Below are 21389 nucleotides of genomic sequence, written 5' to 3' on the forward strand. Positions count from 1 at the left end.
GCGGGAGAAAGATGAGGCTTTCTATTCCCGTAAAGATTTACACCCTCGGAAACCCTATACAGGGTCGCTATGGGTCGGAACCGACTCGACGGCACATAACAACAACAACATATATATAGTGGTTGTGTGCCACTGGGCCAAGTAGAACACATAGTGACCCTGTATAGGTTTCCAAAGCTCTAAATATATTTATGGGGCAAAAAACCTCATCTCTTTCCTGTGAAATGATTGCTAAGTTTGAACTACTGACCTTGCAGTTAGAAGTCCAGAAGACCTTGCAGCTGTAATCTGCAACACTACCGGGTATCCTTGAATTATATATGGGAGTCCTGGTACTCCAATCTCAACCAATCTTTTGTGCACCAAATTCAACAACCTAATTGGTGTCTCCTATTTCATCTCCCACAGTAGTGGTGGTGGTGGTGGTGGTGGTGTGCCATTGAGTCAGTTCCTACTCATAGCAACCATGTATACAGTTTTCAAGGCTGGAGTTCTTTATGGGAGCAGAAAGCTTCATGTTTCTCCCATGGAGCAGTTGGTAGATTCTAACTGGTAACCTTGTGTTTAGCAGCCCAACATGGAACCCACTATGCTATTAGGGCTCCTTCTCATGTGCCATAAATGGTTGTAATTTGCCATGTATGGAACTGGGCTCTTGACTTTTCTAATACAAACATGTTCATCCCTCAGTTTTCACTACCTCAGCATATGGTACTACCATATTCCACTTTCTCACCACACAGAGATAATTATGCTTTAAATTTTGTCTTAAAATATTTTTTCATTCCATCTATTTAACCTTATTTGCACTACCCCCAGACTATTAACTGGTATCTTCATTTCCATTCACGTATTCCTTCAATCAAATATCCACACATACACTGATATGATCTCTTTAGAAAATAAATTGGATCATGCCACTTCCATATTAAAATGCTCCAATACTGCCTGTCAGCATTTATTTTACTAAAAAAGCAAAATTTTCTTCAAAATTAACTTCACGGGGCTCATATAATTCAGTTGTAATTATAACACCTTGGAACTCTAATGTGTGTTAAAACAAGCCATCTCAGAAGAAGGGATGTGGGGGTGGGGGGTTCTCACTGCCGCCCAAAGAGAAGAATTAGGAGGAGAGTGAATTCTTTGGCCTAAGAGTTCCCTGTGCACTGAACCTCCTTGAACCAGGGACAGAAAGCTGTGGCACTGAAGTGACAGAGGAGCACCAATAGCAGAACCAAGAACCAAGGCAGGAGACAGAGCCATGGACATTCCCACCTGTGGGACAAATGAAGCAGAGTGACTTTGGGCAGGAGGCTTCCTTGCAGAGGAGGGTATTCCTGGCACTGAATTGAGAGGATTGGGCTTGCTGAACCATGGCGATAGAGCTGAGTGCCTTCAGACTGAGATTTACATTGGAGTGATGTGTCCTGTGGGCACTTATCAGCAGCACAAAAAGAGTTTTGTAATATTGCCCAGGCAGAGAGAGACTTCTCTGTGGACACAGTTGAGAAGAGGCTGTCCTGACTGGAAGAACTGTGCCCCGAGCCTTTATGAATTGTAACCAATCAACTTTCCTAATAAAGAGCTCTGGTAGCATGTTGTTGTTTTATGTGCCATGGAGTTGGTTCGAACTCATAGAAACCCTGTACAGGCTTTCCAAGGCTGTAAATCTTTACGGGGGTAGAGACCCTCATCTTTCTCCCATGGAACAGCTGGTAGTTTCGAACTGCTGACCCTGAGGTTAGAAGCCTGATTCATATGCTACCAGAGCACAGTGGTTATGAATTGGGCTGATAATCTCAAGGTCACCGGCTCCAAACTATCAGTCATTCCACATGAGAAAGAGGATACTTTCTGCTCCTGTAAAGATTTACAGCCTTGGAAACCCTATGCAGGGTTGCTGTAAGTCAGAACTGACGCTGTAGCATATATCACCAACAACAACTTTCTGAATAATCCCATAACTGTGAGTATAGTATCTGAGTTCTGTGTAGCTATTGCAATGAATTGGAGTCCTGCTGAGGTACTGTGGGATAATGTGCTGGACCAAAAGGTCGGTTTGAACTGAAAGGCTGGTGGTTCAAATTCACCACCTTCTCCTGAGAAACCCTACATAGGGTCACTTTGGGTTGGAACCTACGGGACGACACTTAACAACATCAATAATTGAAATGAACTATTAAATTCAGCTGTTGAGTGGAGTGGGCTACGGGAGGAAGAGATGGTGTCATTTTTTGTAATACCACACATCATTACTCCATGCCCTGGTCTGCTTAGGATTGGCTTTGCTGTTATCCTGACATAGCAAGTGATAGCATCCCTTTCACTCCCCAATTGGCCCTGTTTGCATAATACGTTGCATGGGTATTCTATCTATAAGGTACTATATGATCTTGCCTTTTCCTGATATCTGTTTCCCAAAGCCATCACCTTTTGTCTCAAGACTCAGTAACGTCTGCTTAAGTATCCCATGTAATTATTTTTCTATTTAAAAACAAGACCCACAGTGTTTAACCCTACATGTAATTATTTAATTTATTGAATGTCTGTTCAACCCATTAGGGTGTACAGAAAGAATCAAGACTTTGCCCATGTTGTTGTTATAGTTTTTAGATGCTGTGAAGTTGATTTTTATCCATAATGATCCCTTCATTGACTGGGGAAGACTCTCTGAAAGGAGGTGGCTCAACCAACACTGACAGATGAGTAAGATCGTTCACTGTGCATTAAGAGGCTGTAAGAAAAGATTTCTTCTAAACAGGAGTGGCATTTGCAAAGGCAAAAACGTATAAAACAGCATGAGCACTCAGGGAATTCCAAACACTGTTGGTATTGTTAGTGTACAGTCTTACGTAAGTGATAGCTTAGTGCCACAAATCTTTAAGGACAAAACCTAAATTGTAGAGAACACTGAAGGTAAACTACAGAGAACTAAAATATTTAAAGATCAGTTTTGTTTTCATTTATAAGTCCTATGATGATTTTTGAATTTTGATTGCATATTTAGCTTACCTTATAAATTATAGAGGATCTTAGATAAATAAATCAGTTTTGAAGACTCACATTTAAACTTCATTACCATAAGGAATTTTCTCAGTTGTTTTCATCACTTAACATACACAACATTATCATAAAGAGTCTGCAAGAAACTATATTGAAACTGAGAGCATAAAAACTGAGCTTTTCCCTTAACATTTTTTTCTGGATTTTACTTTTAGGAATTATCTCAAATTTCTGCTTTTGATAATTTACTTTGATATAGTCTAAGGTCAGTGTGGCACTATAGGATAAGCACTGGACCCCAACGTCAGTTTGAACCACAAAGTTGATGGCTCAAAACTACCAACCACTCCTCAGAAACACTATATGGGGTTGCTATGAGTCAGAACCCACTTGACAGCACTTAACAACAAAAACAAGGTCATAAAAAGAAATAAGACCCAAACTACTAAATGAACATTTTGACACTTATACAATACAAATGCAAAGATGAATGTATGTATATATGAAATTTCTTTGGATGTACATAAGACTTGAGGGAGTATATTAAAGTTCACCTTGACCTTATTTTCATAAAAGTAAAAAAAATCAAGAAAGATATTTGGGATAAACAGTTCAACTGAACATAAAGGACATATGCCAGAGATTGCGTACTGGTGGACAGCAGGACATATATGCTTCATTTGGCTTCCAGCATGCTTGAAACATTTGAACCAAGATTTGTATTTGAGAGAATTCCTATAAAAGTCCAGAATTGCGGCCAAAGAAATTGGTAGGTCAGATTAAAGTTACAATATTCCCCCCAAACCACAATGCCATGTGAATGAGTAGTTGCCCTTGATTTCAAAAGAAGCCTCCTCCCTTTCCCATACCCCGTGTACTCACTGGGAGACCTCTTGACAGATCAAAAGATCAAACATTTAAGACCAATAGTGAATTATCAAAATATCTGGACCTTCATTCTTTGTAATACTAAGAACTGAAAGTCCAGTCTATTTTATTAAGTCATATTAAAATAGAACAGTTCAGATTTTCCACCATTTTTTCTTTGGTTTTGTTTGTTAATTAACTATATATACCACCACAGCAAACAAGAGAAACAAATCCGGTATAATGAATTTTTTGGCATCTAGTCAATGCAGCACCTATAGCATGATAAGATTATCTAAAAATATCTAAATATGTGATGTTAAATATATGCATGCCATCTTGCTAAGTGCTCTCTGTTGTTGTTAAGTGCCATTGAGTCGAATCCAAATCATAGTGACACTGTATAGGGTTTTCATGGAGTGGCTGGTGAGCCTGAACTACCCACCTTGCAGTTCAAACCGACCTTGCAGTCTGCGCATTAACCCGCAGCACTACACCAGGATTCCACTTTCAACTGATGGTGACCCAACAAAATGAAACTTTGCATGGTCTAACAACATCCCCAGAAGCATTGCTATGCTGAAGTCTCTTGTTGCAGACACTGTGTCAATTAATTTCATTGAAGGTCTTCGGTTTTCACTGACCCTCTGCTATTCCAGGAGTCCTGTTGTGGTACTGAAGGACAATGCAATAGACCACAAGTCAGTGCCAGGTCAGAAGTTCCAACCCACCAGCTGCTCCTTGGAAACTCTATACAGGGTTGCTATGAGTCAGAATTGACTCATCAGTACTTAAGACACCTATTACTATTTAAGCATTATGTTCTTCTCCAGGGATTGGTCTCTCCTGATAACCTGTCCAAAGTTTGTGACATGAAGTCTCACCGTCCTCTCTTCTAAGGAACATCTGGCTGTAGTTCTTCCAAGACAGATTTATTAACTCCTATGGCAGGCCATGGTATATTCAATATTCTTTGCCAATATTACCATTCAAATGCAATAATTCTTCAGCTTTTGCATTCAAATGAAGTGAATGAAAATACCATGACTTGGATCAGGTGAATATTAATCATCAAAGTCATATTTTTGCATGTCAATATCACCTCATAATATATGAAAAATTTGACAAACTTTAATAGATTAGGAGATATATGTTTAGGAATATGATTTTCATGGGAAGTGATGAACACTGACCTTAGCTATCTGGACACACCAGTTAAGCAGCAGCTGTGAGCCAATGTTATCCTTGTGTTCATGAACATAATCCAGAAGGCAGCCATGAGGCATAAGCTGTGTAACCAGTTGAATGGTTGGGCTCAGACACACTCCAAGTAATCGAACTAGATGTGGATGGTCCATACTTGCCATGATCAGAGCTTCCTGTAAGAAATAAATAGAACGCCATGATTTCATTTCAAAGTCCCTCACAATTATAATTACTTGCTTTATACTAACGGTGCTCTTCATGATATTGAATATGTACTTTCATTCAATGGAATCAATTGAAAACAAAAAAGACATTATTGTAATTATCATATTCCAATAATTTATTTACATGAAATAAAACCAAAGACTATACATTTATTACACTTGAAGATGATGGAGTAACAGCTTATAAAATCAATTGCAATATTTTCTCTTTTTATATGGAAAACATTACATTTTATTTATTGAGAAATAAGTTGAGATTTAATCCCAATTTAGACTGTGGATTTTGATCTTTCTTTTCAAGATAGAAATAATCTATGCAAACATAATTTTTTCAAGTATAATTAGGTGGCCCATTAGACATCCATATTAGTGTGGAGTTAGATGGCACATATGTAATGTATTATCTATGTTGTTATTTTTGTTGTTTGCCGTCGAGTTGATTCTGACCCATGGTGACCCTGTATAGAGTTTCTAAGGAGAGGAGACTGGTGAGCTTGAACTACTGACCTTGTAGTTCAAACCAACTTTGCAGTCTAGTGCATTAACCCACAGCACCATGCCAGGACTCCACAGCATCACACTAGTACTTATGTATAACTAATGTATAAATTTTAACTACTTACAGTTTTTAAAATAGGCCAATTGTGAATTTATATAGGAGATTAATCATTTTTAGGGAGTACAATGGCTCTGTAGGATAAGTACTAGACTGTGAGCTGCAAGGTCAGAAAGATGAGGCTTTCTGTTCCTGCAAAGATGGAAACCCTGTACAGAGAGGCTCTGAGTTGGAACTGACTCCACAGCACTTTACAGCAACAGCAAATCATTCTTCTAAGATATCCTTTACTTAATTGTATGTCATTTTAAAATTATAAGTTATATCTTATTAACAGGATAATATAATTAGCATAAGGTTTGCCTTAACTCCACCTCTTTTGAGATATATAAAGGGCAGACACATTTATTGATGAAGATCAAGGAACGCAGCCTTCGCTATGGATTGCATCTCAATGTCAAGAAAACAAAGATCCTCACCACTGGACCAATAAACAACATTCTTATCAATGGAGAAAAGATTGAAGTTGTCAAGGACTTCATTCTTCTTGGATCAACTATCAACATTCATGGAAGCAACAGTCAAGAGATCAGATGACGTATTGCATTGAGCAAATCTGCTGCACAGGAACTTTTTAAAGTATTGAAGAGCAAAGATGTAAGCTTGAGGACTAAAGTGCACCTGGCCCAAGCCATGTTTTTTCAATAGCCTCATATGGATGCAAAAGCTGGACAGTGAATAGGGAAGACCGTAGAAGAATTGATGCCTTTGAATTGTGGTGTTGGAGGAGAATACTGAAAGTGCCATGGACTGCCAAAAGAACCAATAGATCTATTTTGGAAGAAGTGCAGCCAGAGTGCTCCTTGGAGGCCAGGATGGCTAAACTTCGTCTCTCATACTTTGGACATATTGTCAGGAGAGAACAGTCGCTGGAGAAGGATGTCACGCTGGCTAAGATGGAGGGTCAGAGAAAAAGAGGAAGACCCCCAACGAGATGGATCGGCCAGGTGGCATCATTGATGGCATCAAGTGTGGCAGCGGTAATGAGGTTGGCCCAGGATCAGACATTGTTTCATTCTACTGTGCATGGGGTCGCTATGAGTCGGTTCCAACTCAATGGCACCTGACCACAATAAGTCATAGAGAGACACGTAGAAATGAGGGAAGATAGACCGCACGCCATTTGAAGATCACCAAGGTGCAAAAGAAGAGAAGCTAAAGAGAAAGACCTTGTCCAGAGCTGACAGGAGAAAAGTCTTGCACTAGAGCTTCTGCCCTGATTTTGGACTTTTAGCCTCCAAAATTGGAAGAAAATAAATTTTTGTTCATTAAAACCACACACTTTAAAAAACAAAAACAAAAAAACAAGCATACACACACTTGTGGTATTTCTGTTATAGCAGCACTAGATGATTAAATCAGTTCACTACAGAGCCAGAGAAATACTGTATCTTTGATACCTGGGTTGAAAAAACAAACAACTGCTTTATTGAGACAGCTCAGAAAATCTAAACACATACTCCATATAACATTGCTACACATTTGGGAGGAGTTATGGTAACATAGTCACTCAGAGGAATGTCCTTTGCTCTTTGGAGGGTCTGAAATATTTAAGAATGAACTTTCTTGTGTTGAAACTAGTTTTCAAATGATTTACTGAGAAAGAGAATGTATGTATGTGTCTGTGAGTATGTAGAATGTAAATAAAGTGTGCACATATATAGCAAATTATTATTAATAAGCTAATCTACATGAAACATATAAGAGTGTTTTATTGCACTATTCTTGAATCTCGGCATGGCAATGTAGAATAAGCAGTGGACTGCTGCCCACAAGGTATGACATTGAAACCCACCAGCCTTTCCTCGGAAACTCTATTTAGGGTCACTATGAATCGGAACTGACTCCATGGCACTTAATAACAACAACATTGCATTATTCTTGAAATTATTCTAGGTTTTTCATTTTCCTAAACAAAATATTAAAGACCAAAAAAAAACTACTTTGAGTTTCTAGTTAAAATGACATGAGAGCGCACACACACTTATTTTCATTCCCTCTCAATTCCATTATACTGGCAATAAAGGAATTAATACAAAGAAAGACACCAACAATGACAGAGAAAGGGCAATAAAAATATATTACTAGAAGTACAAGAAGTGGCTTACTAGTGGTGACTGACTTAGCAAACATCAGAAATCTAAAGCCTAAACTAACAGTGGAAGAAAAAGCAAGAGAAACTGAGAAGCAAGCCAATTTACATCACAAATGTGTACCACTAAAGACTCAGGTAATGTGGGCACCATTGTTGTTGTTGTTGTTGTTAGGTGCCATCAAGTCGGTACCAACTCATAGCGGCCCTATGCACAACAGAACGGAACTCTGCCCAGTCCTGGGCCAACCTCACAATTGTTGCCATGCTTGAGCCCATTGCTGCTTTCACGTCTCTGGTGTCCCTGTCTAGTCAGTACCTACCCAGCATTGCCTATCACTGTCATTACCCAATCATCCCCTCCATAAATGTGAAGGGAAAAAGAGGCTGCTTTTAGCACGATTGTTGCAAAGTGTATTTAGAATGCATTTAGAATTCAGCTCCTGTTTGCCCCTCAATTCTCAGGAGATGCTGCACAAAAAAGCTTGGGGGCTATGGGATATCAGACACAAGGGAGATAGAAGTACTGTGATGGAAATGGTTGTTGTGAAGTACCTTCTAGTCAGTTCTTACTCATAAGGACTCTATGTAGGGTTTCTGAGGAGTGGCTGGTGAGTTTGAACTGTGGAACTTGCAGTTCAAACTGAAGTTTTGGTTCAGTGTTTATCCTACAGGGCTATCCCAGGACTCCCTAAATCAATATACAGTGAAACATGGAATAACCTTCCAGTTCCTTTTCTAAATAGGGCCGTGACTACAAAATTCTCAAGGAGAGACTTATTTTTTAATCCAGAGTTCTAAACTCAGTAAAATTTTAACAAAATGTTCAGGTTTCCTGCTGCTGTCTGCTGTTGAGTTGATTCCGAATCACAGGGACACTATATGGCACTTAAATTGCTCCACACGGTTTCCTAAGCCCTAAATTTTACAGAAGTTGATTGCCAGGTGTTTTCTCCTGTGGAGATGCTGGTGGGTTCCAACGGCCAACCTTCTGGTTAGCAGTCAAACACTGTAAATATTGTGCCCCCAGAACTCCTAGGCTTTACTTTCCCTTTAATTATGACCATTAAGATGGGTGCAGGGAAGAGGAGGATACATTTTAAAGAGTACATGAAGTCTAGAAAACAAGAATCCAACAGCAAAGGTAAAAATTCAAAAATGATGGAAAAGTGCCGAGTCAGTTCCAACTCATAATGACCCTATATAGGGTTTCCAAGGGGCAGCAGCTGGTTTGAACCACCGACCATGTGGTTCAAAGTCCACTGCTTATCCCACAGTGCCACATTAAGCATTAACTTTCCATACTCCCTCTATTTCCCTTCAGACAGATGAGACATAGAATAGGGAAGAATACAAGTTTCTATAACTCTTTGCTGAGCCTATCACTACTGTAGCATCTTTAGGACTGGAAGCTCAGGAAGCATTGAGAAGCATCATTATTCCAGCAAGGACACTGGCATCCTCAGGTGATACCTGTCAGCAGTATAAAGAATGGTACACACTCTGGTGTCACAGAGAAAAGAGAACGTGGGGACAAGAGCTGGTGAAAAAAGGACACTGTAAATGCCACAGGGTGGCTGCAACTGGGAGACTGATTTATGTGTACATGTGAGAATCCAGAAACTCCTAAATATATTTGAGGAGACTTCTTTGGGTACAGAAGTTTTGGTAGAATCAGAAAAGTAAAAAATTCAAGTTATTACTATTAATATGGTTCCATTTGAATCTACAATATTTTTGCTTTAAGCAAAACAAACCCACTGTTGTCAAACTGATGCTGACTCTCCTATCCACCCTCTTTAACAGTATTGAACTGCTCCATGGGATTTCTAAGGCTGTTCATCTTTAAGAAAGCAGACTGCCATATTTTTTCCCCAGTGGAGCTGGTGGGGGGTAGCTAACTCTGACACCAACAGAGCTCTTTTGATTATATGTCCTGTATATTTCAGTGAACATTTGAAATAAAGCAAATTATTGCAGTTATAAGAAGAGTAAAGACAAGAATGTCAGCCAACTTAACTTATTTATCTTTTAATCTAGTATTGACTGCATGTATTTACAAGTAAACCAGTTGGTACTTTCACTAAATGTTGTTATTAAGTTGGTTCTGATTCACAGCAATCCTACTGTATAAGATTTCCAAGGAGCAGCTGGATGGTCTGAACCACCAACCAATCAGGTAGCAGTTTAGTGCTTAACCTACAGCACCACATCAGGATTCAACATAAATACACACAAATGCAATGCATGAGATAAACTGTATATTCAATTAAATATTAAAAAGTTAATATTAAATATCTAGTTAGAAGTCCTGGTATGGTATTGTACGATAAGAACTGGACTGCTAACTACAACATAGATGGTTCAAATCCACCAGCTGTTCCTTGGAAACTCTATACAGGGTCACTATGAGTCAGAATCAACTGCATGGCATTTAGTAACAATAATTACATTATAATCCTCCTGATTATATTCTGCCTGTTTCCCTTTTAAAGTCTCTGGGTGCTGCAAATAATTAATGTTCTTGGATCCTAGCCCAAAGTTTGGATGTTCCAGTCCAGCCAAGGCATGTCAGTAGAAAGGACTAGTAATCTATACCTGAAATCCCAGCTACTGAAAAGCCTATGAACCACAGTTCTACCCTGAGTCACCATGTGTCAGAATAAACTCAATGACCACTGGTTTTCACAGGTCTTTATTTCTCTTTTGGTGGTTCTCCATTTCCTATGTGCCTAAAAGTCACCTTGAGTGATCATTAAGAATGCAGCTTTCTTGGCCCCATTCCCAGATAGTCAAGTGAAGAAGTGGCTCTTAGAAATCCATATTTGTAACAGGTTTCCTAGGTAAAGCTATTATAGAACTTCTGTATATCTTGTCTTCATCAAATATTTTTCTCTATAATCTGCTGCAAACATAATAATATGTAATAATTGTTTACCCATATGATAATTCTACCAAACAGTCAAAACAGAGAATTTCTTAGCTGTACAAAAGGGAAATGCAGGCTGAGTGACATTGCTGACCCAGGTCAGATGACTGGTAAGTCCTTGTTGATGTTAGGTGCTATCGAGTCGGTACCGACCCATGATGACCTTATGCACAGCAAAATGAAACACTGCCCGATCCTGGGCCAACCTCACTACTGTTACCATGCTTGAGTCCATCGATGCTGCCACTTGGCCATTCCATCTCATTGGGGTCTTCCTCTTTTTCTCTGACCCTCCACTTTACCAAACATGATAACCTTCTCCAGCGACTGCTCCCTCCTGACAATATGTCCTAAGTATGAGAAACGAAGTTTGGCCATCTTGGCCTCTAAGGAGCACTCTGGCTGCATTTCTTCCAAAACAGATCTATTGGTACTTTTGGCAGCCCATGGCACTTTCAATATTCTCCTTCAACACCATAACTCAAAAGCATCAATTCTTCTATTGTCTTCCTTATTCACTATCCAGCTTTCACATGCATATGAGGTTATTGAAAACACCATGGCTTGGGTCAGGCGCACCTTAGTCCTCAAGCTGACATCTGTGCTCTTCTACACTTAAAAAAGGTCTTGTGCAGCAGATTTGCCTAATGCGGGTAAGTAGGATCTGTTTTAAGACTTAGGATTCCTTGTTCCTTGTGTAGAGTTATTTGATATGACTGCCAAAATAACATAGTTTTACTTCTTTTCCATCAGTACTTAGTAACATAAATGCTTTTCTTGTTAACGAAAAGGATAACCCTAAACATCTGACATTAGCTATACCAGAATGAATTGGATCATGTTAGATTTTATTTCCTGAGGAGCAACTAGCATCAAACAATCTGTACCCCCAGGTAAACCACCATCCCTATAGCATACTTTCAGAAAAGTAAAGAGAACATTTTTCTCTACTTCATTGACTGTAGCATGTGCTACAGATCATTTCTGAAGGTAAAAATGATGAAATTTAAGGTGGCAAAAGATTATGAGATTATTTTGGACTTCTTTTTATGGATACAATATATAAACAGATTTTTTTTTTTTTTTTTTTTGCTACCACTCAAGACGTAATGATATTTTCATTTAAAATATGCATGTGAGAAGTTTACATCAGAGGAATGTAAGAAAGTCACATGAAAGATCCCTTTTTAAAAATCTATTAGTAAGTCCTGGCAAAAAAGCTGGATTTGTATTAAGGAAAATTGCTCATCATACTACAAAGAGTATTTGAAACCAAATTGCAGAGTATTTGCATAATAGTTCCCTTATTTATGAGAAAGAAAAGATGAACAAGGCACTAATTGTAGGTTTTATTTTTTCATAAAGGAAATAGCAGATGGTTCTTTTGGGGGATTGGGCACTAGATAAAGAAAAGGGAATGTGGATTCATTTAGAGTTGGAGAGTGGGATGGAAAAGAAAAAAAAAATTCCAATATTTCAATTGGGGAGTCTTGGGTTTCATAAATTACTCTGAGTTAAAATTAATAACATCCTGTTACCTATCTCTGCATAGGGTCTCATGTAAGCAATTTTGGAATATTTGTTGTTGTCACTAGAAAATGTCGCTGAAGGCCACTGGAATAAACTCAGGTTGTCAGGTAGATTATCTATATACTAGAAATAAATTAGTTTCTGTCTTGGTTTTGTAAAATTTTTTCTTATAGGTGAAATAAAAGAGTTTTCTCATTGGATAGAGACAGAATGTAACAGGTGCTACACTAAAAACTAAAGCAAGAACATTTTTCTTTATAATGAGGTCTGGTTTGAATAAGGACATTTTTTTAAACTACCAAGGGACTACCAGGGCATAGACAAAAAAGCTCTGAAGCATGTAAGCCATTAGTCTCTAGCCATATGCTATTTGTATCTCTATTTCAGTCTGAAGGGAGGATATTTCTGTAAAATAATAAAAGTGAGCAAGACTATTTGTCATATTAAGGTATCATTTTGTCCAGCTTTCAGATGTTTATACCTTGCCATTTAAATTTATTTTCTCACTTATTTTAGAATTTACTTTCCCAAAAAGAAAGAAAGAAAATATGGTCAGTATACACTTATGGGATATTCTCTTTTTTAAAGAAATGTTAATTTCACAGTTTCATTATGTCTGTAGACCATTATTAATTCAATATCCTCTAGTTGAAAATGGGGATACAAAAAGATAAAAATGAAGAAAAAGAAAAGACAGACAATTGATGAGGACAGGCAAACCTGCATGTCGTGTAGCTGGCAGCAGATTTGAACACTTAAAACAAATGGTGCCCCTAAAGAATGTGTGGGTGATGGGGATGAGGAAAGCACAGCAGATAATGATGACAGCAATGATGAAAATAAAATTGCTAGTGCATGATAATGTTTTACAAACCTGCTTTGCTGCAGATGGCACCCAGATAACGAAATAAATAAAATCTGCATCTGTTGCTTCATATCAAGAAAAGATAATAATTTATTTGTGCAAGCAGGTGAACAACAGTCAGTTTGACTTCGTATACATTGCTCAGTAGTTTAGCACTGCTTACCAGTTATAGGCATAATTTTCTTTCTCTCAATAATCAGATTGTTATCCACAGCATCATTCTGCATCATTCCATGTTGGGTAGATGAATATTAGATTTGGGCCTTTCTTTAAACTGCTAGACAATGAAGAGCTTTGCAAAGAATTTCATACAAGGTAGAATTTTACTTTTGTACTGTATCTTCACCCCTACTCACATTCCTATTCCCACTGCCATCTCCTGGTTAGACTGCATTGCCCTTCATCCTTTATTAGAATTTTCTATCCCTTTATTTACACATTTATCCACTTAAAAATATTTATTGAGCATTTGCTATGGGCCTAGAATTTGACTTAAGATGAGCCTCAATATTATCTACAATATCATCTCTTAATTCATGTAACTTACATTATACTAGGAGAGCCAATCAATAAACAGAAAATGTAAACAAACATAAACCATATATATGTTGTTGCTGTTAAGTGCTATTAAGTCAGTTCTGACTCATGGAAACCTGAATAGGATTTCTGTGGAGCAACTGATAGGTTTGAATCCCCAGCCTTGGGGTTAGCAGTCCAGTGCTTATCCTATAGCACCACCAGGACTCCAAAACATAGCTATGAATATTAAAATGTATATTAGGGGTTATAGAGAAAATATAGAGGCTACTGTGATAGTTAATTAGATGTATGGCTACTGAGTTAACTCTAGACAAATGTTCAGGAAAGATGATGTGAGGCCAGAGTTATGCAAAGAAACCAGATATAAAAATACTAAGAAAGGATATTCACAGTAAGTAACAGAACGTGTGAGGACCTAAATACTTAGGATATTTTGAAAGCTCTCAGAGGTTCATGAACTTGGAATAACAGGATTGGATGGCATGTGAAGAGATGCAAAATTAGAAATGTAGGCACAAGCATCAAATTCCTGCTAGTTGCATGTTGATTTACTACCGCAACCATTTTTAAATTATCTTTAGCGAAATTTTACTTTCATGTGATTGATCTTTGTTGATACTGTTTGATAATGTCCCTATTCTATTGAGTGACCATTCTTTGGATTGGGCACAAATATGATGTCTTCCAATCAGTTGGCCAAGTAGCTATCTTGCAAATTTCTTGGCATGGAGGAAAGAACACTTCTAGTACTGCACCGATTCACTGAAGCATTTAAATTGGAATTCCATCAATTCCTGGAGGCTTGCTTTTTACCAATGCCTTTAGTGCATGTAGGCCATCTTCCTTTAATACCATTGGTTCTTGATCATATGCTACCTCATGAAATGATTCAATGTTGACCAAGTCTTCTTGGTACACTGACTGTGTATTCCTTCAGTCACCTTTTGATGCTGTCCCAGTGTCAGTCAATATTTTGCCCTAAGAATCCTTCACTATTGCAAGACAAGGCATGAATTTTTTTTTTCTTCAGCGCTTTCAGTTTGGGAAATGCTGAATATGTTTTTTTTTTTTATTTTTCCTTTAAGCTTTCTAACTCCAATTCTTTGCAGATTTGGTTATAGTACTTTATTTTGTCTTCTCAAACTGTCCTTTGAAACTTTATTTTCAATTGTTTTACTCCATCATTTCTTATGGTCACTTTAACTTCTCTACATTCAAAAGCACATTTTAGAGTCTTTTCTGATATCCAATCCAATTTAGTCTTTTTTTCCCCTTTGTAATTTTAATGAAGTTTTGCTTTCTTTACCTATGATGTTTTCGATGTCATCCCGAAACTCATCTAATGTTCAGTCATTATTGTTCAGTGAGTCATTTATATTATTGAGATGGTCTTTAAATTCAGGTGTGATATACTTAAGATAGAATCCTAATGTGGTGCTGTGGGTTAATGTGCTGGACTGCAAAGTTGTTTTGAAATGCAAGGGCAAAGGTTCAAGCTCACCAGCTGCTCCTTGGAAACCCTATAAATGGTCACTATGGTTCGAAACTGACCCGATGGCACTTAACAACAACAACAACATACTTAAGGTTGAATTTAGGCTCTAATGGACACATTTGATTTTTTCCTACCTTTAACTTGAACTTGCATGAGAGCAACTGATGACTTATTACATAGTCGACCCCTGGCTTTGTTTTGGCTGATGATATTGAACTTCTCTATTTTCTCCTTCTTGTGTGGCACTGTAGGATAAGCACTAGACTGCTAAATTTGAAGTTCAAACCTACCAGTTGCTCCTTGGAAACCCTATATAGGGTTGCTATGAGTTGTAACTGACATGATGACACTCAAGAACAGCACCAACATTCCCTCCTTTAAGACATGTAGTCCATGGAAATCAAATGTGGCAAGGTCCACATTTATGTAGGTGTTGCAACTAATAAGTCATGTCTCACAAAACTCTTCCATGCAATCTTTGGCAGTGTTTCTCTTGCCAAGGCTCTATTTTCCAAATGTTTGCAAATTTTGCATTCCAACACCAGTAATTATAAAGTATTTTGATATCAAGTGTGATCAGTTTCAGACTTGCAGAACTTGGTAAAAATCTTTTATTTCTTCATCATTGACTTAAGTGGTTACTGTGTAAATATGAATAATAGGTGTAAGTGGGCATATGGATAGTAGTATCCTATCACTGACAGCATTGTACATCAGGACAGATAGTGATGACATTCCTCCTTCATTTGTCATTCATTCCTGGCATGGTAAACTGTATTGACTGTCTGATTCAATATAGCTAATATCCATCTATTTCAGCTCATGAATGCCTAGGAGATCAATCTTGATGCATTTCATTTCATTTTGGATAACTTCCAATTTCCCTAGATTCATAGTTCATACATTCCATATTCTGATTGTTAATGGATGTGTGTCACTGTTTCTTCTCATTGTAAGCCATGTCCCATCAGTAAATGAAGGTCCTGAAAGCTTTGTTCTATCCACATCATTAAGTCAATTTTACATTGATGAAACAGCATTCCCAAGTTTTATTTCTGAGGGCCTTCTAACCTAAGGAGCTCATCTGGCACTGTTTCAGACAACACTCCACTGCTATGCATAAGATTTTCATGGTCTAATTTTTCAGAAGTGGACTGCCTCTTCCTTATTGTTAGTCTTTCGTAGTGTGGAAGTTCCACTGAAATCTATCATGAGTGACCTTCCTGGTATTTGAAATCGCAGTGGCATAGCTTCCAGCATCTCAGCAATACTCAAGCCAATACAGAACAACAAAGCAACAGACAAGTGGCAGGCACCTAAATGATGCAATTGACAATGCCATGGCTTGGGTTAATAGCACCTTAGTCCTCAAGGTTACACCTTTGACTTTTATTTTTTTTTATATAAGCTTTTATTATGAATTGAATGATAGTTTACATGGCAGAACATTGGTTTTGTGCTCAACCAAACATATTTTGTTTCATTGCAATTATTATAATACCCTCCATGCACCATCAGTTAACAGTATGTGCCTCAATACCATCTTTTTGTTGTTGTTGATGTATACAAAAACACGCAGGAACATGTGATCATTTAAACAACCAAAGGGTACATTTTGCAAGCCAGCCTTCTGCCTACCAGCACACAACTTTTCCTTTCCAGGAGGCTAGAAACCTCAGCTGCTTTATCTCTCCATGCCATCACCTCTGCTTTCAGCTCTGGTTAAGATCACATGTTCCACTCATGTTGCAGACCGTGAAGGCCTGGTCAGAGGTTCGAGGCTCTATAGGCCCGAGTGTAACAGATCTAGCCACCTGGCAGTTAATAACAAATTATTTTTAATCTTAATATCCAGTTATGTTTTATTAATTGCAGACATGAAGCCCTTGATATACACAGATAAATGTAATATTTTCCTAAAAGTCAAGACTAAAATTATAAACAGGCAAAGTTCTTCCCTCAGAGAATTCATTCAAGGTAAATTGGGTGGCTCCCTGGTCTGTTCCAAGGACAACAGGAATGCCCTCCCTAAAGTGTTTCCAGGTGCTGCCTATTCACCCAGGGGCCTCTTTTCCTGAAGAACCTGGGCTGGGCAGCCTACACAATGGGAATCCGCCCTTTCCTCCCTCCATTTGAGGCTAGGTGCTAAAAGGTATGTTAATTAAGCTTGAGAAACCAAGTTGCAGTGGTGAAATGTGAACCTGCGAAGTATGATGTAAAGTTGCCTGAATGTCTGGAAAAATAAGATTGACAGCTGTACCTTGTCTTAGCCCCTCCTAGCTTTGTGTAAAGTACCTGCCCTAAATAAAAGGAAGGTGCAGAACAAATCCAGGTGCATTACGACTGGCAAGGCGTGCGTTACAGCATGCAGGGGGCACAGTCCAGCCTTGCAACCATACTGCCTGTTTAGCTAAGATGTTTACTATGCAGGATATTACGGCCTTCATGGCTGAGATGTTTGCAACGCAGGATCTGCCTGATGCCAGTCCAGCATTCACTCTGGTTTCAGAGTGTCTCTTTGTCTCTCTCTTTGCATCTCTGTGTCTCTTTTGCTATCTCTATCGCCGCTGGATCTCCCCTCCTCGTGAACCAAACACTCATGAACAACACAACTATGTCGAGGCAAGTCCCCGGCACACTCATGCTTTTCTCTCTTGATGGTCCTAGGGTCCTCTGTTCTTGGATTGTAAGATTAACTACTCTCCCCTTTATCCTACAAAACTTGTGGTTATATACCAAGTAGAGAAATTGCTGGATCATAAGGTATTTCTATTTCCAACTTTCTGAGGAAAAGCCATACCATTTTTCCAGAGTGGTTGAACCATTGTATAGTCCCACCACCAATGTAGGAGGGTCAAAGTCTCTCCACATACTTGCCAGCATTTGCTGTCTCTGCGTTTTTGAACTTTGCTGTTCTTGCTGGTGTGAGATGATATTTCATTGTTGTTTTATTTTGCATCTCTCTAATGGCCATTGATCATGAACATGTCTTCATATGTTTGTTGGCTGCCCAAATGTCTTACTCGGTGAAGTGTCTGTTCATGTCCTGTGGCCATTTTTAAATGACACCCTTGACTTTTAACACTTTAATGTGGTCTCTTGTAGTTGTTGTTGTTGTTATATGCTTACTTAAATGTTATTGTTGTTATGTGCTGTGGAGTCAGTTCCGACTCATAGCGACCCTTTACAAGGTTTCTGAGGCTGTAAATCTTTATGGGAGCAGAAAGCCTCATTTTTCTCCCATGGAACAGCTGGGAGTTTCAAACTGCTGACCGTGAGTTACCCAGTTCGTAATCACTACGCTACCAGAGCGCTTTTGTAGTAGATTACACAATTCAATACGTCTTTTGAATTCTTGACTGCTTCTTCCGTGAGCATTGATTGTGGATCCAAGCAAAATGAAATCTATGCTTTATTCTCTATTTATTATTAAATTGCTTAGCTGTATAGTTCTTTGTTCTTCATCAAGATGTGTTTCAAGTTCTCTAATTGTGCTGCTAACCTCAGGGTCAGTTCGAAACTACCAGCTGTTCCACAGGAGAAAGATGAGATTTTTCTGTTCCCATAAAGATTTACAGCCTCAGAAACCCTGTAAAGGGTCGCTATGAGTCAGAACCGACTCCACAGCACATAACAACAACAACAATAACATTTAAGTAAGCAGCCTTGTGTCACTTGCATATCACAGATTGTTAATGAGGCTTTGTGCAAACCTACTGTACCATTCTTCTTCATATAGTCCAGTCGCATGTCTTATTTTTTCAGCAGAGAGATTGAATAAGTATGGTGAAAGAATACAACCTGATGCACACCTTTCTTGTGAAAAAAAAAAAAATTCAGGCAGTAATCCCCTTCTCTGTTAAACCAATTTACCCACATCTTCAATTTTCCTGTCCTTTCTATATTGTTTTATTTTTCTAACTTTTCTTTTAGAAAACCCTCCTGTGTCTGGTGTTGATATTTTATTCTATCTTAACCATTCACTGTGCCTGACTACTGCTGTTGCAATTATTGGCACCTATTTTAAAAAGGAGCTCTGGTAGCGTAGTGGTTACGAATCGGGCTGCGAACCTTAAGGTCAGTGGTTCGAAACTACCAGCCGCTCCGTGGGAGAAAGATGAGGCTTTCTACTCCCATAAAGATTTACCCCCTTGGAAACCCTGTACAGGGTTGCTATGGGTCGGAACTGACTCGACGGCACTTAACAACAACAACATTTTTCCTTTTAACAGCTTAAATGTGGAAATATTACCATGACTTCACCCCTAACACTTTACTTTATTCGGTGACTTCTTGTATCCTTAAGATTTAATAGAATCATCAAAAACATTTGAAATCAATTGCAAAATTTCTGTTATTCTCAAAACAGAAAACAAACTCAGTATCCCAATGACCAAACTATCTGTGCCCTCCCAAACATGAGATTTATGTGGTACTTACTCCTATCATTTCAAATGACACCTGTGAGCAGGAATTAGTAGTCTTTGTACTTGAATACATCATATATCATAAAACCAATCCCATTTTATTAGAGTTATCAGTTAAAAGCCTGTCATATGTAATGATTTCTCTGAAAGCAGTAATATCAGTTGATCATATACATCGATCTACCTCTAAACCCTTGTATAATCTGGGCCTCATATCAAGGATGCAAAGTAATTTCACAAATAAATAAAAATTTAAAGAGTATTATTTATAATCTCCTTTTCCTACATTTCAGTGCTTTTTGATCATCTTGACAAAGATTTCCTACTGCTGTACTTCACTAATTTTGTAAAGAAATCTAATTTAACGTTTTCAATTCATACTTGGCCTTCTTTTTGTCCCATTCTACACCAAATCTAATAATTTCCAATTGGTACTAGATGATTGTCCAAATGTCACCTTATTTATACGTTATTTATCTACATTAGTATATATATTTTAATTCTGAATCCTATCTAACTAAATCTTAAGTTCACATCACTTTTGTGAATTTTCTATTTTTGCAGGAAGTTCAGTAACCTCCTGCAAAAACAGAAAATGTTTGCTCTAACCTTTCCAATACCCTCAATCTTAGCCCTGACACTTACCCCTTCCCACTCATCTCTAAAAAATGCATGGCATTTCTTAGAGAGCCACATAAAGAGCTTTAATGTACTCAATAAATATTTGATGAATTTTTTTTTTTTAGTTTTTATTGTGAATTGAGTGACAGCTTACATGGGAGAACATAGGTATTATACTCATCCTATCGTATTTTGTTTCATTGCAATGATTATAATTTCCTCCATGCATCATCATTCAACAGCATTTGCTTCTATTTCCTCTGGGTTTTTTTTTGTTGTTGTTGCTGTCTGGATTTACTCAAAAACGCTCAGGAATATATAATCATGTTGAATAAAATTTTATATTGTAAAAATTACAAAAATGCTTAGGATAAAGAAGTTTAGACTATGCTCCCAGCTATGACCTTAATGTGAATCCTGGTATAGTGCTGTAGGATAAGTACTAACAATAAGGTTGGAAGTTAAAACCTATCAGTTGCTCCTTCAAAATCCCATACAGGGGTGCTATGAATCAGAACTGACTGGACAGCTATCAACAACAACATGACGCGAATGCAGTCTATGTGATTGGCTTAGGTATTTAAATGTGTTCCTATAGATTAATTGTCCATTCTTTTCTTTTCTGCCATGTACCCAGTAAGACTGATGCATGAGGACATCAGACTCTATGTTTTCCCCTGGCTTTCAGTTGGTTTCAACCAATCAGAAGCCACAGTAGAAAACTGAAGCAGGAAGAGAATAAAGATGGCACTTAGCCCCCCACTTCAATCCCTTCTTCACTTTCTTGAAGCCCTACAACAGAGGCTGCAGCTGCGGTAGTTCAGGATAAACCTCCTATGTTCCTCCAGCTCTAGCAACAGAGGAGTTGTTAGGGGACTTCATTGTTGTGATGTGCCGTGGAGTCGGTTCTGACTCATAGCAACCCTGTACAGGGTTTCCAAGGCTAGAAATCTTTATTTATAAATTCGATATAT

At 38.2% G+C, this 21389-nt stretch overlaps 1 protein-coding gene across 4 annotated transcripts in view; it reads right to left on the reverse strand.

The window, feature by feature from the left end:
• Window positions 1-21389, reverse strand: part of ERBB4 (v-erb-b2 avian erythroblastic leukemia viral oncogene homolog 4) — a 1604115-nt gene that overhangs the window by 299333 nt on the left and 1283393 nt on the right. For all 4 annotated transcript variants that reach the window (XM_006872745.1, XM_006872748.1, XM_006872746.1 and 1 more), the window contains exon 20: window positions 5064-5249. In XM_006872745.1, coding sequence (XP_006872807.1) covers window positions 5064-5249 — 186 coding nt within the window. The remainder of the gene's footprint in view (window positions 1-5063; window positions 5250-21389) is intronic.

This window comes from Chrysochloris asiatica, unplaced genomic scaffold (assembly GCF_000296735.1).
Source record: "Chrysochloris asiatica unplaced genomic scaffold, ChrAsi1.0 scaffold00212, whole genome shotgun sequence".
Classification (NCBI taxonomy): domain Eukaryota; kingdom Metazoa; phylum Chordata; class Mammalia; order Afrosoricida; family Chrysochloridae; genus Chrysochloris; species Chrysochloris asiatica.